General features: G+C 33.2%; 1 protein-coding gene across 1 annotated transcript; it reads right to left on the bottom strand.

Moving 5' to 3' along the window:
• Window positions 1-498: 498 nt before the first annotated feature.
• Window positions 499-11,968, bottom strand: LOC121255055. The gene is made up of 5 exons (XM_041155349.1): window positions 11,923-11,968; window positions 3,186-3,268; window positions 2,825-3,052; window positions 1,769-1,824; window positions 499-868 (listed from the first exon to the last, which is right to left on the bottom strand). The coding sequence occupies exons 1-5, from the start codon at window positions 11,966-11,968 to the stop codon at window positions 727-729; spliced, it is 555 nt and encodes a 184-aa protein (XP_041011283.1). The 3' UTR covers window positions 499-726.
• Window positions 11,969-13,391: the final 1,423 nt, after the last annotated feature.

The raw sequence follows: 13,391 nt of genomic DNA, 5'->3' as shown, positions 1-13,391 counted from the left end.
TTTGCTATATATTTAGTTATTGTATAACTTTAATTTGGTATGTGGTTGCTAAGCGCACTAATCTCTGTATATATTGAGAGAGATAAGACCAAGATTTTCATTTGTTGTAATAATACTGTAAGTTTATTTCACGCAAAAATGAAGAGGGAATTTGGCAAAATTGCAAAAGGATCCAAGTGTGTTTAATTCATGAGCATGTATACTGGCATAAGGATTGCAAAATGATCTAAGTGTGTTGAAAAGTAAGGAAACCACGCAGACATTTCAATGAATTTGAATTCCATATAATTTACTTTTTCTTTTCTTGCAAGTGATTGTAAGAGGAAAATAAAAGGGAAAAATGAGACCTATAATATTTGCTGTAATATTTGTTTACTTTGTGTTTCATTTGTTATAATATTTGTAAGATGAAAAGAATTGATTTTGTTAGGGTCACTTAGCCTCATTTTGATCATGCTGGACCCCCAACCCCACCCTGCAATCTACTATGCCCTCAGATTTTACAACTTTATATCCAACAAGAATTTCTAAAGGTGTGCATCAGAACAATATGGCTCTTCCACTTGCAAATACAAACAAATAGAAGAGATTCTCCATAACAAATTGTACCACCAACACGGTGGACAAACACTACTAGTCCGTGACTCTGGGGTGTAGCAATTCATCTATCCTTACATCAGTAAAAATTCTCTTGTTCCCCCTATGAACCTACACAAGGAATCTCATTCAAAGATGCTCATAAAAAAACTGTGCACCATCATCATCAATCATGGGGTGATATGGTGTATTGGGTTCAGTGATTTTATGTCTCACAGGCTTATTTGCTTCAGTATCCTCCAAATTAGCCTCATCCCATCTCACACGGCCCCTGTTATCCAAATGGGAAGAAATGCTAAGATATTAGTATATATTGAAATTAAAATTCATCATATAGAACAGTTAAAACTCAATAACAAATAATTCATAATACTATACAGAAATAAAAGGCACAAACCAATATCCTACTGGAAAACGTGGAAAGTAAAACTAGAAAGTACAAACCCCAAAAAAGATCTTGCGCCCACAGTACCAATTAGTCCCATGGGCCATAGGCTATGGCTGTTGAATCCAGATAACTATGGTAGTGCACTTTGGGATGTTAAGCTGATTTTTAAAATAGAAAATGCAAAATTTTCTTCTAATAAATTAAACAAAATTGCAATAACACTTGTTCATGCTTTGCTTCTACAACTTCCAAACACAATCTATGGTTGTAAGGAAATAACTCTTCCACTTTGATCTCTTTATATTTTAAGACAAACCCAAATACACAATCTCACCCACCAAAACCATGTATCGGGTAATCCAAGAAAACTCTTGTGCAGAATTGAAGCCTGGATGCCTGAGTCTACAGCTCATACCAAGCCTGCCTTTTGGCCGCATCCTAACAAGGTATAATTTATCTATCTCTTTTCATGGAATTTTTTTAATGATTTTCCAGAGTTTTCATAAATTTAGTTTTTTTAAAGATTTTTCCTCTAAAATAATGAGTATATGTAGCATCTATAGAATTCATATTGTAACATCCACTTCATCCCTATCATCATCTAAAATAATCCTAATCACTGAACACCCTCACTTTTGAAGATATGATGATAATCAACTTCTTGATTGATTATTATCTCCGAAATTCTATATCTAAAGGTGACACAAAATCCTTTCTTACCATGTTTTAAGAAAAAAATCAGTAACAACTTTTGATAAAATCTAAAGAGAATGTGTAAATTACTTCATTTTGATGATGTCCTCAAATGGCAAACAGCAGCACAACCACCTAATTCCCCTGAAAAAGACAAATTTTCAAAATCTCTAGTGAAATTCTTAACACTAAACACCAATGGTATTGATTATAACTGGGTATCTACAGAAGTATGAGAAAGGAGAAATAAAATTTTAAGTATTAATGAGTGGAAGTGACAGACGAAAGAGATTATCAAATCATTTACAAAAAGGGAAAATCATAAGCAGAAATGCGGGAAGAAGCAATGCATATAAGAAATCTCATGATATTCACCTTCCAAATAGCCCATCAACATAAAATCTTCAAGCAAGGAATAGGATCACATAGAAGCAAAAATGAATATTCTCACTTAAATCTATCTTACGAAAAATGATTCTTATCATAAATCTTGTTATTGTATCTGAATCCAACACACCATTTCCTTAAAGTACTCGGTCAACATTCAAAGGCAAAGAGGATTCTAAAAAAAAAAAAAAGAAGCAGATACAAACACGAGCACATCTAGGATTGCAAAAAATTGAAAAAATCATTCTATGAAAACAATAGTGAGTCGACGAGACCTAAGTATGAATTTTACAAAACTCAAACACAATTAATTGAACTGCGAAATCCAACAAAGACCAAATTCACAGGCTAAAACCCAGTAACCTATCAATTAAAAAGAACAGAAAAAAATTCGTGGAGCACAGATCAACAACGTATTAAAGCATCAAACACAACGTTGAAAATATTGAAAACATAAATCTCTACGTCCAAGAAGAGATGGATACCTTACAATCCGTTTTGATTGCTGGAGAAAACACGGGGTCAACTCAATGTTATATTATGGAAGGAATCCATATTTTTTTAGGGTTCTGGAGAATCAAACAGATAATAGAATATATAAATTTAAGGAGTGAAAAATGTTAAAATCAAGATTAACAAGTTAAACCTGTTAGAGAGTGAAATTTTGCGAGCGAGTTGTTCAAACTTTGAAGAGCGAAAAGGAGAGAGAGAGAGAGAGCACTTTCTAGTGGGAGAAAGAAAATGACAGTGGAGTTACTAACGAAGCTGAGTAAAGGGCGACGAGATAGAGGGAGGAGCGAACGCGGGCAGAGGAGGTTCGAGCGAAAAATCGGAGGAGGCTCTCGAAGAAGGATGAGGGCTGAGAGCCTGAGGTGGAGTTTGAAGATGAAGGCGCCTAGGTGGGGAATTGAGGATGATGGGAAAAGAGGAAAAGAAATGATAAAATTTCGGATGAAATTTCAGTTTCAATTTCCCTCCCGCATATTTCTTTCATACGTTTTTTTTTAAGTAAAATATCAACTGACATGGCAGTCGGTTTCGAGCCGGTTTTGCACTAGTAGTTGTATATAGAAGAATTGAAAGTTTTGATAGAAGTTTTTTTTTTCCCCCTCTTATTTGCCTTTTTGGTGAATATGATTTCATTAACCATTGGTGCAGTACATGAAATCAATTGCTCAAGCCTCAAGGCATTCATTATGACCACTGTAATGTATTAGAACCACAACGCTAAGCATAAAAAGCTTCTCAATGGGGAATAAATAATTCAATTTTTTTAAATTTCAATTTAACTTTTTTAAATCTCAAAATAATAAAAATGTTAAAAATTAATAATTTTTTAACTTTTATCTTTGATCTAAAATTATCACATCTCATCTCTAAAACTAAACGAACCCTAACTATAAGAATTGAATTTTTTTACAAATAATTTATATAGGAGCATCGTACGGGGAAAATTTCCTTTGAATGATTCGGGATGCATTTGCAAAAAATTCTTTAACGAAGACTCTGCACACCTACAATTAATTGGGACTTTAATTCTCAATTACCCGATGCCAATGAAGAAAAAAAAGTTCTCTATATCCACAAACGAATTATATAAAAGTAATCTTATAAATTGATGTGATTTTATTTGATTTGTTAGATTTATCTTATAATAAAAGTAACTTTATAATTTGACAAACCACATCAAGTCACATCAATTTATGAGATTATTTTTGTGTAATCCTTTTGTAGTTAAAGTATTTTTCAAAAAAGAATGTTATGCCAATTTAACATACAATAAAATATTTTGTTTTCAGCTATATTTTTTAGAAATTTTTTTTTCATTAATCACTATTTATCATCACACACTTTATATTCTGTAAAAAATATTCATATATTCTATGAAAAACACGTCAACATTTTAAGAAAAATTATAAGTGTAGAATACTTGAGGTGAATAGTTATTGATTTATAACAAAACTCTATTTTTTAATACTTCGTACCTAACAAAAATTCACGATGGAAAAGTATCTTCTTTCCATCTTTGTTGTTTTCCGGTTTTCGAGTCTCAATCTTTGCTTTTCTCAAACAAAACTCGATGTTCAATGATTCCACTATAAGTGGTTAATCCCTGTTTGAAGAGTCCAGCTCAGGCACCACTGCTTTTTATACCTTATGGAGGCGTTGAAGAATTTAAAGTTCTCTGGTTGAATCAAATCGGCATGAACTCTAGCTTTTGTACTTATGCTTTATGCATTGCAAGGAAAGTTGTCTTGTTAAATCACATGGATTCTAGCTCTTTTTATACTTTTTGGAATGCATGTGTGACTAGTTACATCGAATGAATTGTACAAATAGACAAATGGTGACAACTTCAACTGCAAGAGGATCTTTATGTTTTTTTTCTACAAAAAAAAAAAAAAAAGAAAAGTATAAAATTGTGAAACATGATATGGTGACAAAAAGGTGACATGATTGTTGTCTAAAGCACTACTATATATAGTGTTATTTACCTAAACGGAGAGAAAATGTCTTCAAACAAAGTACCAAAGCTCTTGGTGCTGCCTAGACTCTGAACCATATAAGATATTCTAGAGGTCATCTTTGGGGATGAAACGGTCCTGACAGTCCAAGCCAGCTCCCAGGCTTCTATGTTAACCTCCATGAAACATTAGTTAAAAAGTTAAATTTATTGATTATTTAATTATTAAAAAATAAAATATATTTATAATGGATTAGTTAAATTTTAAATAATTAAAATTTAGTTACAATAATTTTTAAAAATTTTTTCTAATTTGAATGTTACTATATATATATCAAATACATATTTTATTAATTATTTTTGTATCCCTTTCTTTCTATCACATATTTTATCATAATTGATATATTAATTTAAGTTAGTGATATATTAATTTAATTAGAATATGATTATTAATTAATATATAATAGGTAGAATAGTAAAATATGATAAAATTAAATAAATTAATAATTAAAAAAATTAAATATTTTTAAAATTATTAATTACTCATTACTGTATAATGAATAAATAGATAATATAATGTAGAGATTTGATGTGAATAACTAAAACTAAATTTATCTTATATTATTTTATTGTTATATAATAAAAAAATAACTATTTCAATATAGAGATTTATGTAAATAAAATAGCTAAAAATTAAATTTCTTTTACATTCATAAAAAATATCATCTATCTTTAATTAATCCATTGAGAATGTTGTAATTATACACGTACCTGCTCATGCACGTATGTATGTACAAAAAGAGATGGTCGACAATATCTGGATTTGATCGACTTGTGCCATAAATGTGCCTAAATCCCGACCCGCTTGGGCATGCTTGGGAAATGAACAAGTCCTAATACATACATATGGCCGAACAAAAATTTAAAAATTCCACTTCAATTCTGATTACGTTTCGACTCCGCGACACTAGTATAATAAATTATATTTAAATACAAGTCAATTTAAATAATAAATTTTAATAATCAATAATAACAATTAAATTGAGTGATAAAAAAATTATAAGAATTATAAATAGAAATCAATACAACAAATTATAGTATGATAACATATAATTAGACACTAATAAATTAATATTTAATAATAATCAATACTAACAATTATAAAAACCATAAATAAAAAAACTTAGGACTAAAACAAAAATTAAGATTAAAATTAAATTTAGGATTAAAAAAATTGATTTAGTTTTGGGTTTAGAGAAAAAAAATAGCCCAAAACGTGAGAAAAACTAGGTTTAGAAATCCAAAACAGGTGCAACCCAGTCCAAATTCAATCAAAACGACGTCCTTTTTCCTTAAAAAAAGGTGTCATTTTGACTACTGTTTTAGTTTGTTTCTATACTTTTCTCTCTCAAGCAAAACGATGTCATTTTTATAAGAAAAATGGCGTTGTTTTGACTACACTTACTACATTTCTACTTAACCCCACCTCCCGGCGCGACCTCACTTTCATTTTCATCTCACTCAAATTCTCTTGAGCGTAAGTCCTAACTCAGTCCGTCGACTCTCTCTATCTTCTCCTGCCTTGCGGCCGTCGATTGACTCCCCCTCGTCGTCCCACTCATTCATTCACTATAACACCCCGCTCTCATGTATCAAAATAAAGTTACTTATAAAAATTCTAAAAAAAGATAGAGTGTTAATACTGAACCTAACTTAAAAGTATTTAAATTTCTTATAGAAGCGTCAAGTACAAATATTATTTATAATTAATAAAATCGTTTTGTATTAAAATAATGAAATTATAAATAAGAGTGCACGAAAATATTTATTAAAATTTTTCGAAGTATGTGCTATAAAATTATAACTTAACATTTGTGTACATGATCTAAGTTATTATCACGCCTCCCTAGACTAAGTCTCATTCTGTAACTTTACTTTCATAAATATTCTGACCTGAGGTAGTTTAAAAACATAAAAACAAACAAGTTTTTAAAACTAATCTGCTGATCATTTAGTCGTGATCATCTAAAAAGAGAGTTTGAATTAAAAAAACATGATTTGGTAGTTCATTTGATGTATGATTGGTAGTAAGCCCTGACTGAAACTACGTAGGAGACTTTAATTAGTGATGATTTTAAATTGAATAAATCTCTAATAGCCAATCTTTAAATTTTAAAAGGAGTTTAACTCGTTCAATAAATAATAAATGAGATTTAACCTAGTTATGGAGCCTAATTAAAACTCCTAATCAACGTTAATAATTTATTGCTAATGTGTTTATCCAATATGGCTCATTAAATATAATTTAGGCATAATAAAAATTATCAATATTTCAACCTTAGAATTATTGGACAGGACCGTTACATTCACTCTCAAAGATATGCATTTTCGTTTAGGATATCATGACATCAAGAACTGTCAGATCAACCAACACCATCGAGCGTTGCCAATCGAATGCCAAAGCACAAGAATATGGAATCGGAGCAACCAACACCCTCTACCTCTCGATCTATGTCTCTCGAGTCTCAATCTGTGTTAATTTTTTTGGGTTTAATTTTTTGGTTTTAATATGAATTTACATATGCATTTTATTTTTATTTTTTGGGTGATTTCGTTGATTGGGTGGTTGTGATATGTGATTGGTTGGCTGTGATTTGTGATTGGGTGGTTGTGGATCCAACTTCGCTCTGATTTTGACTTGGACTTGTCGGAGAGAAGTCTGCAGTGATCCAAACTCCGACAAAGTCGGAATTGGAGTTGGTATTAGGGCATACCGAATCCGATTGAATTGGTGCTCATCCCTGCTAGCATAGACACATCCATCCCAGCTACTAGCCCAGTATGGCCTTTCATTTCCTTTATTATTTCAGCCTGTGGCCCTTTCCTTTTGTACGTTTGCTTTCGGGCTTTTAGTTTCAGCTAACTTCAAGGAATAAGTTCCGGCATTCATTTAAAAATAAATGTGAAATTTATTATTAAAAATAATTTTTTATATAAGCTTGAAATTTACCTATTTTTTTAAAAAATAGTACACGAGATTTGCATACTTTAAAACTATAAATATCACATCTATTCCACATTATTTTTATCTAATCATTGGTGACTTCATTAGAATTAAACAAAAAAAATAAAAATAAAAGCACATTCGACAAAACTGACAAAGAAAAATTCTAGAAAAAAAAAAGGGAAATGTCCAAGCATATGCTTTGAGATTACACCACTTACATAAAATTCTATTAAAACGTCTCGTTAAAAAATCTTCACTAACATATTTTACTATATACAAAAGCTCCCATCATCCAACATTCCCAAACTTCGTAAACACCTAAAACACATTGTCAAAAATATTTTTATTTAAATAACATTCTCTTGGTTGGGGGAAAAGGAAAAGAGTTATCTCTATATTTTGTTAGACAACAAAATAAAAACCAAAGAGTGAAAGGGGATAGTTCTATTAAAGGCTCAATTATTGATCTAAAGTCTTAATACTCTTAGATACTAATTTGTTTAAGATTTTAATTATTAAGAGCACTAGTAGTGATTGGACATTATCAAATTTTGACCAAACTTTAACTAATTTACTTAAAAAATATTTACATCAAACTAGCTAAATCTATAATAAACTTATCCATCATCTTGTTGGTTGGCTAAATCTAGCCACCCAAATTATTTTTTGACCTTAAAACATTGGCTTCTCCACAAAACATCTTCTTGTGGTCTAAAAGAAAACACAGAATAAGAACAGTTTGCCACCATTGCCACCATTGCCACCAAACGCCTTCGGGTAGGTGGTAAGCCCTGCCGTCGCCAACCACCCATTTTTTTTTCTTTTTCGGTTCGTTTTCCAGGACCCTGTTTACTTCTTTTTCTTTGTTTTGCTCATTTGAGTTGGTTTTTTCTTGGGTTTTGGTGGGTCAATGTGATTAATTAGCACTACATTCTTGTCTTAAAATGCTTGCTTCACCTGAGTTTTCATCTTTTTTAAATGAGAAAGATTTCAACTTCGATGGTAATTTCTTGCTTTGAATGATGATTGAGGGCTTTGTTGGGTCTGTCAATTTTTTTCTCGTTTATAGTTTGGTTTTCTGTATAGGGCTTTTAACGTTATTTATGAACTGAATGTAATGGAAGGTATTTTGTTTTATAGAGTCTAGTTTTTTGATTCTCTATATGATCCCTGAGAGTTGAGAAAATATAAGGGGAAGAAATTATTGCTATTTGAAAAGTCACTGATGTGAAAGAGAACTTGCAATAGAGCTTAAACTTTCAGCCTTGTGGGAGAAACGAACTCAGTAACTCATGAGTTTCACTATTCCAGAATAAAGGGAACTTAGTAACTCAGATTTGAGACTTGAGCACAGAAAGGTATGCCCTCTTTCCCATGCTTCTCTTTCGCGGCCCTTACTCTTACACTTCTGATTTTATTTTCTAGTTTTGTAAGTTTCATTTTTTTTTTATTTAATGTGTATTGTTTTAATAATGAATAAATATTTCAATTAAAATTAGAATTAAAATAAATAAAAATGTTAAAATTAATATTTTAATAGAATAGTAATAGATTTGGAGAGTTTGTTATTTGGTGTTGTTGAAAAATGATTAGTTAAATTTATAAAAATAAAATTCCTAATAAAAATTTGGCCATTTTTTTTTTTTTTTGATAAACAATGCTGTTTTATTCCTATGAAAAAATTACATCATTGCATCATGCCAAATGACTTAGGAAACAAATTCTGGGAAAGTGTCCCACCAAATCACTAGATCATCTACATGACATGAATGTCTTGCCAAACAATGGGCAACTGCATTGGCCATTCGGCCTACATGTTGAATTATAACTTTTGGAAATCTTAAGAACATCCTCCTTATCTCATGGATCAAATTCCCCCAAATAGACATAGAATCCTACTCTTTGTTAAGCTCTTGGGCCACCAATAGAGAGTCACACTCCACTTGAAGCTCACTAATTCCCAAAGGAAAGTAGATCTAGAGACCCCTCAACACAGCCAATAGTTCAATTTCCATAGGATCACTAACCTCATGTTCTGGTTTACTGGCAGTGAAGATCACTCTTCCACCCTCATCTTGAAGAACCATGCCTTCACCTGATCTGCAATGATCTTGGAATATAGCACCATCTGTGTTCGATTTCAGTACACTCAAAGGTGGAGGCTTCCAACCACATTGAGGCTTAAATCCCTTTTTCTACTCCTCTACTGTAGAAATGAATTCATTGTAACCTGTTAGCGCATGATCCAAGGCTTTTTCTGGAGCTAAACTCTTATTCTCATGAAGCGATTGATTTCTTCTATACCACAACCCCCAAGCACATAAAAATAGCCTCTCAATTTCACCTGTTTTATTCCTTTTGATCAATTGAGCCAATATCTACAGAAAGTCTGCTTGAACTTGATACTCTTGCAAGAAACAAAGTTGTGCATGCAAAACACCTTTGAAACTTGAACAATATAGGAGAGCATGATTAATGTCCTCCTCCTCCACCTTACACCATCTGCATTTTGCATCAACCACCACTTTCTTTGCTTGTAGATTTTTTAAAGTTGGTAAACCATTCTTGCACACCCTCCAAGCAAATATCTTTACTCTGTTAGGTACTTTTATCTTTCATATTTTCCTCCACCATCTCCTCTGCTCCTCCCCATATGAGACCTCACCAAGTTGTCTTTCCTCACCAAAGGACATGAACAATCTGTAGGCACTCTTGACACTAAACTGTCCATTATGCTCATACTCCTAAACCATGATATTAGGTCTACTGTCAAAAGGTAGCATCGTATTTAGTACCTCATAAGCATCTCTTTGAGGTAAAAGTCTTCTTACCTTCTCTATATCCCACCATCTTGTATGTTTATCAATCAAGTCAGCATTTGTCCAGTTCAATTGGGATTGAGTAATAGAAGCTGAAACTAAAATTAATCTATGATTAGGCAACCAATAATTTGACCATATGTTAATGGCCTTTCCGACTCTCCCTCCATTTGCACCCTTTTAATAGCAAACTCTTAGCCTCCCAAATACCATTCCACACATAAGAAGGTGCTACTCCTAGCTTAGATTCTTTAAAATTAGAAGAGGGAAAATACTTAGCTTTGAAAATCCTATATAGCAACGAGTCCTCCTTTTTTAGAATTCTCCATCCCTGCTTTGCTAGGAGTGCCATATTGAAGGTTTTCAAATCTTTAAAGCCCATACCTCCATTGGCCTTCGATTCACACAATTTCCTCCAGCTAACCCACCTTATCTTATTCTTCTCTTTCTTTTGTCCCCACCAGAATTTTGCAATCGAGCTCTCCAATTTAGTGCATAGAGAAGCAGGAAGTTTGAACAACTTATTGTGTAGTTGGGCATAGACATGGCTACAGCCTTAATGAGCACCTCTTTACCTCCCTGTGATAGTAGCTTTTCCTTCCACCCTTGAAGTTTTTGCCATATATTATTTTTAAGCTGAGAAAAAGCTTGGTATTTCCCTCTGCCCACCATGGGAGGAAGTCCTAGATACTTGTCATAATTTTGACATTACAATACTCTCCACAGCTGCATGATCTCTGCTTGTTGACTAGGTATGAATTGTGCTGAACACCATGAAAGTTTTTTCCTAGAGGTCTTTTCATAAACATCTAGCAGATGCATTATATTCAAGTTGGTTTGTAAAGTAGCCCTGTAAAACAAGATACTGTCATCTGCAAACATTATGTGATTAACTTTTGGAGCACTTCTACACACACGAATCCCCTCCATTGCCCCATTCATATCAGCTTGTTGTAGAAGAGAAATAAGTCCCTCGGTGCATAAAAGGAATAAATAAGGAGAAATTGGATCCTCTTGCCTTAAACCTCTAGTAGGATAGATTGGACCTTTAGGCTCCCCATTTAACAGTATTGAGAAAGAAATAGATTGCACACAATGCATAATCAATCCAACCCACTAAGCTCCAAACCCCATTCTCTGCATCACTGTTTCAAGGAACTTCCACTCTATACCATAGTCTTGCTCATATCAAGCTTAATGGATATAAAACCCTTATTTCCTTGTCTCTTCCTTCAAATAAAATGGACAAGTTCATAAGCAATGAGCACATTATCCAAGATTAACCTCCTTGGTACAAAAGCACACTGTGAAGGTGAAATCAAACTAGGTAAAATACTCTTCAGTCTGTTTGCAAGCGACTTTGACACCAATTTATACATGACATTACAAAGACTAATAGGCCTAAAGTTAGACACTAACTCAACCTTTTTCTTTTTAGGAATCAAGGTAACAAAAGTATGATTTAACTTTGAAAGGAAGTTACTAGTATTGAGAGCATGTAAAACAACATGAGTAACCTCTCTTCCCACAATAGACCAGTATTTTTGATAAAATAAAGGGGTCATACCATTAGGGCCAGGGGCCTTTGTAGGGTTCATTTCCTTGAGAGCCATTTTCACTTATGCTGCAACAAAGTCCAACTCTAACTTCTGCCTCATATCATCAGTAACTCTTCCAACCAGATTGTCCAATAAGTCGACATTGCCCCTCTCAGTAGATGTTTTAAAGAGATCTTGAAAGTAATTGAGGATCACTGCATCTCTTGCTTCATCCACTTTCCAACTCCCATTAGAATCCCTAATACCTTTAATCATGTTTTTAGCTTTTCTTTGTGAGGTCTTATGATGGAAGAATATGGTGTTTTTATCCCCTTTAGTCAGCCATAAAGCCCTCAACCTTTGTCTCCACATAATCTCACCCCTTTCCAACCATTTATGCACCTCTGATCTAGCATTGTTGACTTCCTCTTGATTATGTCCTTTAGGATCTGCAACTTGTAACGGTTTGAGCTTCATTTTTTCTTGTTTTAGATTTTTCTGCACATGACCAAAGCTGTTTTTATTCCACATTTCTAGCTTTTCACCACAACTACTATTCTGTCTCATCACCCCTTCCATTGTTCTTTCTCCAGCACTGCCCACCCATGCATTCTCAATAATCATTTGACAACTTTTATCCTCCACCCACATTGCCTCAAAACGAAATAGCCTCTTTCCTCTCCTTTGGAAACTATCATTCTACAGTTGTAACTTAATTGGCACATGATTAGAATAAGCCACATTACCATGGATTACATTAGCCATGGGGAATAAAGCCTTCCATTTTAGATTAGCCAAACATCTATCCAATCTCTCACTAATGCATTGGTCAACTTCTCTTTTGTTACACTAAGTAAATGGAATACCCTGAAAACCCAAGTCCAGTAGCTCACAATCATCAACTACTGCTCGAAAGTCTTGCATCTGCTTATCTGTTCTATCTCTCCCTCCAATTTTCTCATGACTGCTCAAGAACCTCATTAAAATCACCCATCAAAAGCCATCTTTGATCTCTTTGCATCTTTAAGGATTTAATAAGATTCCAAGTTTCATGTTTCCTATGAACCTTAGGTTGCCCATATACCCCAGTAATAAACCAAGGTTGGCATGCATCATTAGTATCATTAATAAAGGCATGAATATGGCTTCTTGAGAAACTCTTGATAACCACATTAATCTCCTTTTTCCAGTAGAGGGCAATTCCACCACTCCTCCCCACACTACTTACTGCTAAACAATTTTCAAAACCCAATCTATACTTGAGTCTTTTCATTGCTTTTTCATGTACCTGGTCTCTTGTAAAAACAAGACCTTGGGATCTTCCTCTCTAACTAAATCAACGAGTACTCGAACTCCCCATGGGTTTCCAAGTCCACGAGAGTTCCAACTAAGGAGAATCATTGGGTTCAGTAGGACTGCTCAATAGCGACTACCGATATGAAATTAGCATGGTCAAGATCTTGACTCATATTAACTGGAATAAAAGAATCTCCTTTGG

Source organism: Juglans microcarpa x Juglans regia, chromosome 3D (genome assembly GCF_004785595.1).
Source record: "Juglans microcarpa x Juglans regia isolate MS1-56 chromosome 3D, Jm3101_v1.0, whole genome shotgun sequence".
In the NCBI taxonomy this organism is placed as follows: domain Eukaryota; kingdom Viridiplantae; phylum Streptophyta; class Magnoliopsida; order Fagales; family Juglandaceae; genus Juglans; species Juglans microcarpa x Juglans regia.
Note: the sequence above shows the minus strand (reverse complement) of the source record. Positions and strands in the feature narration are given on the sequence as shown.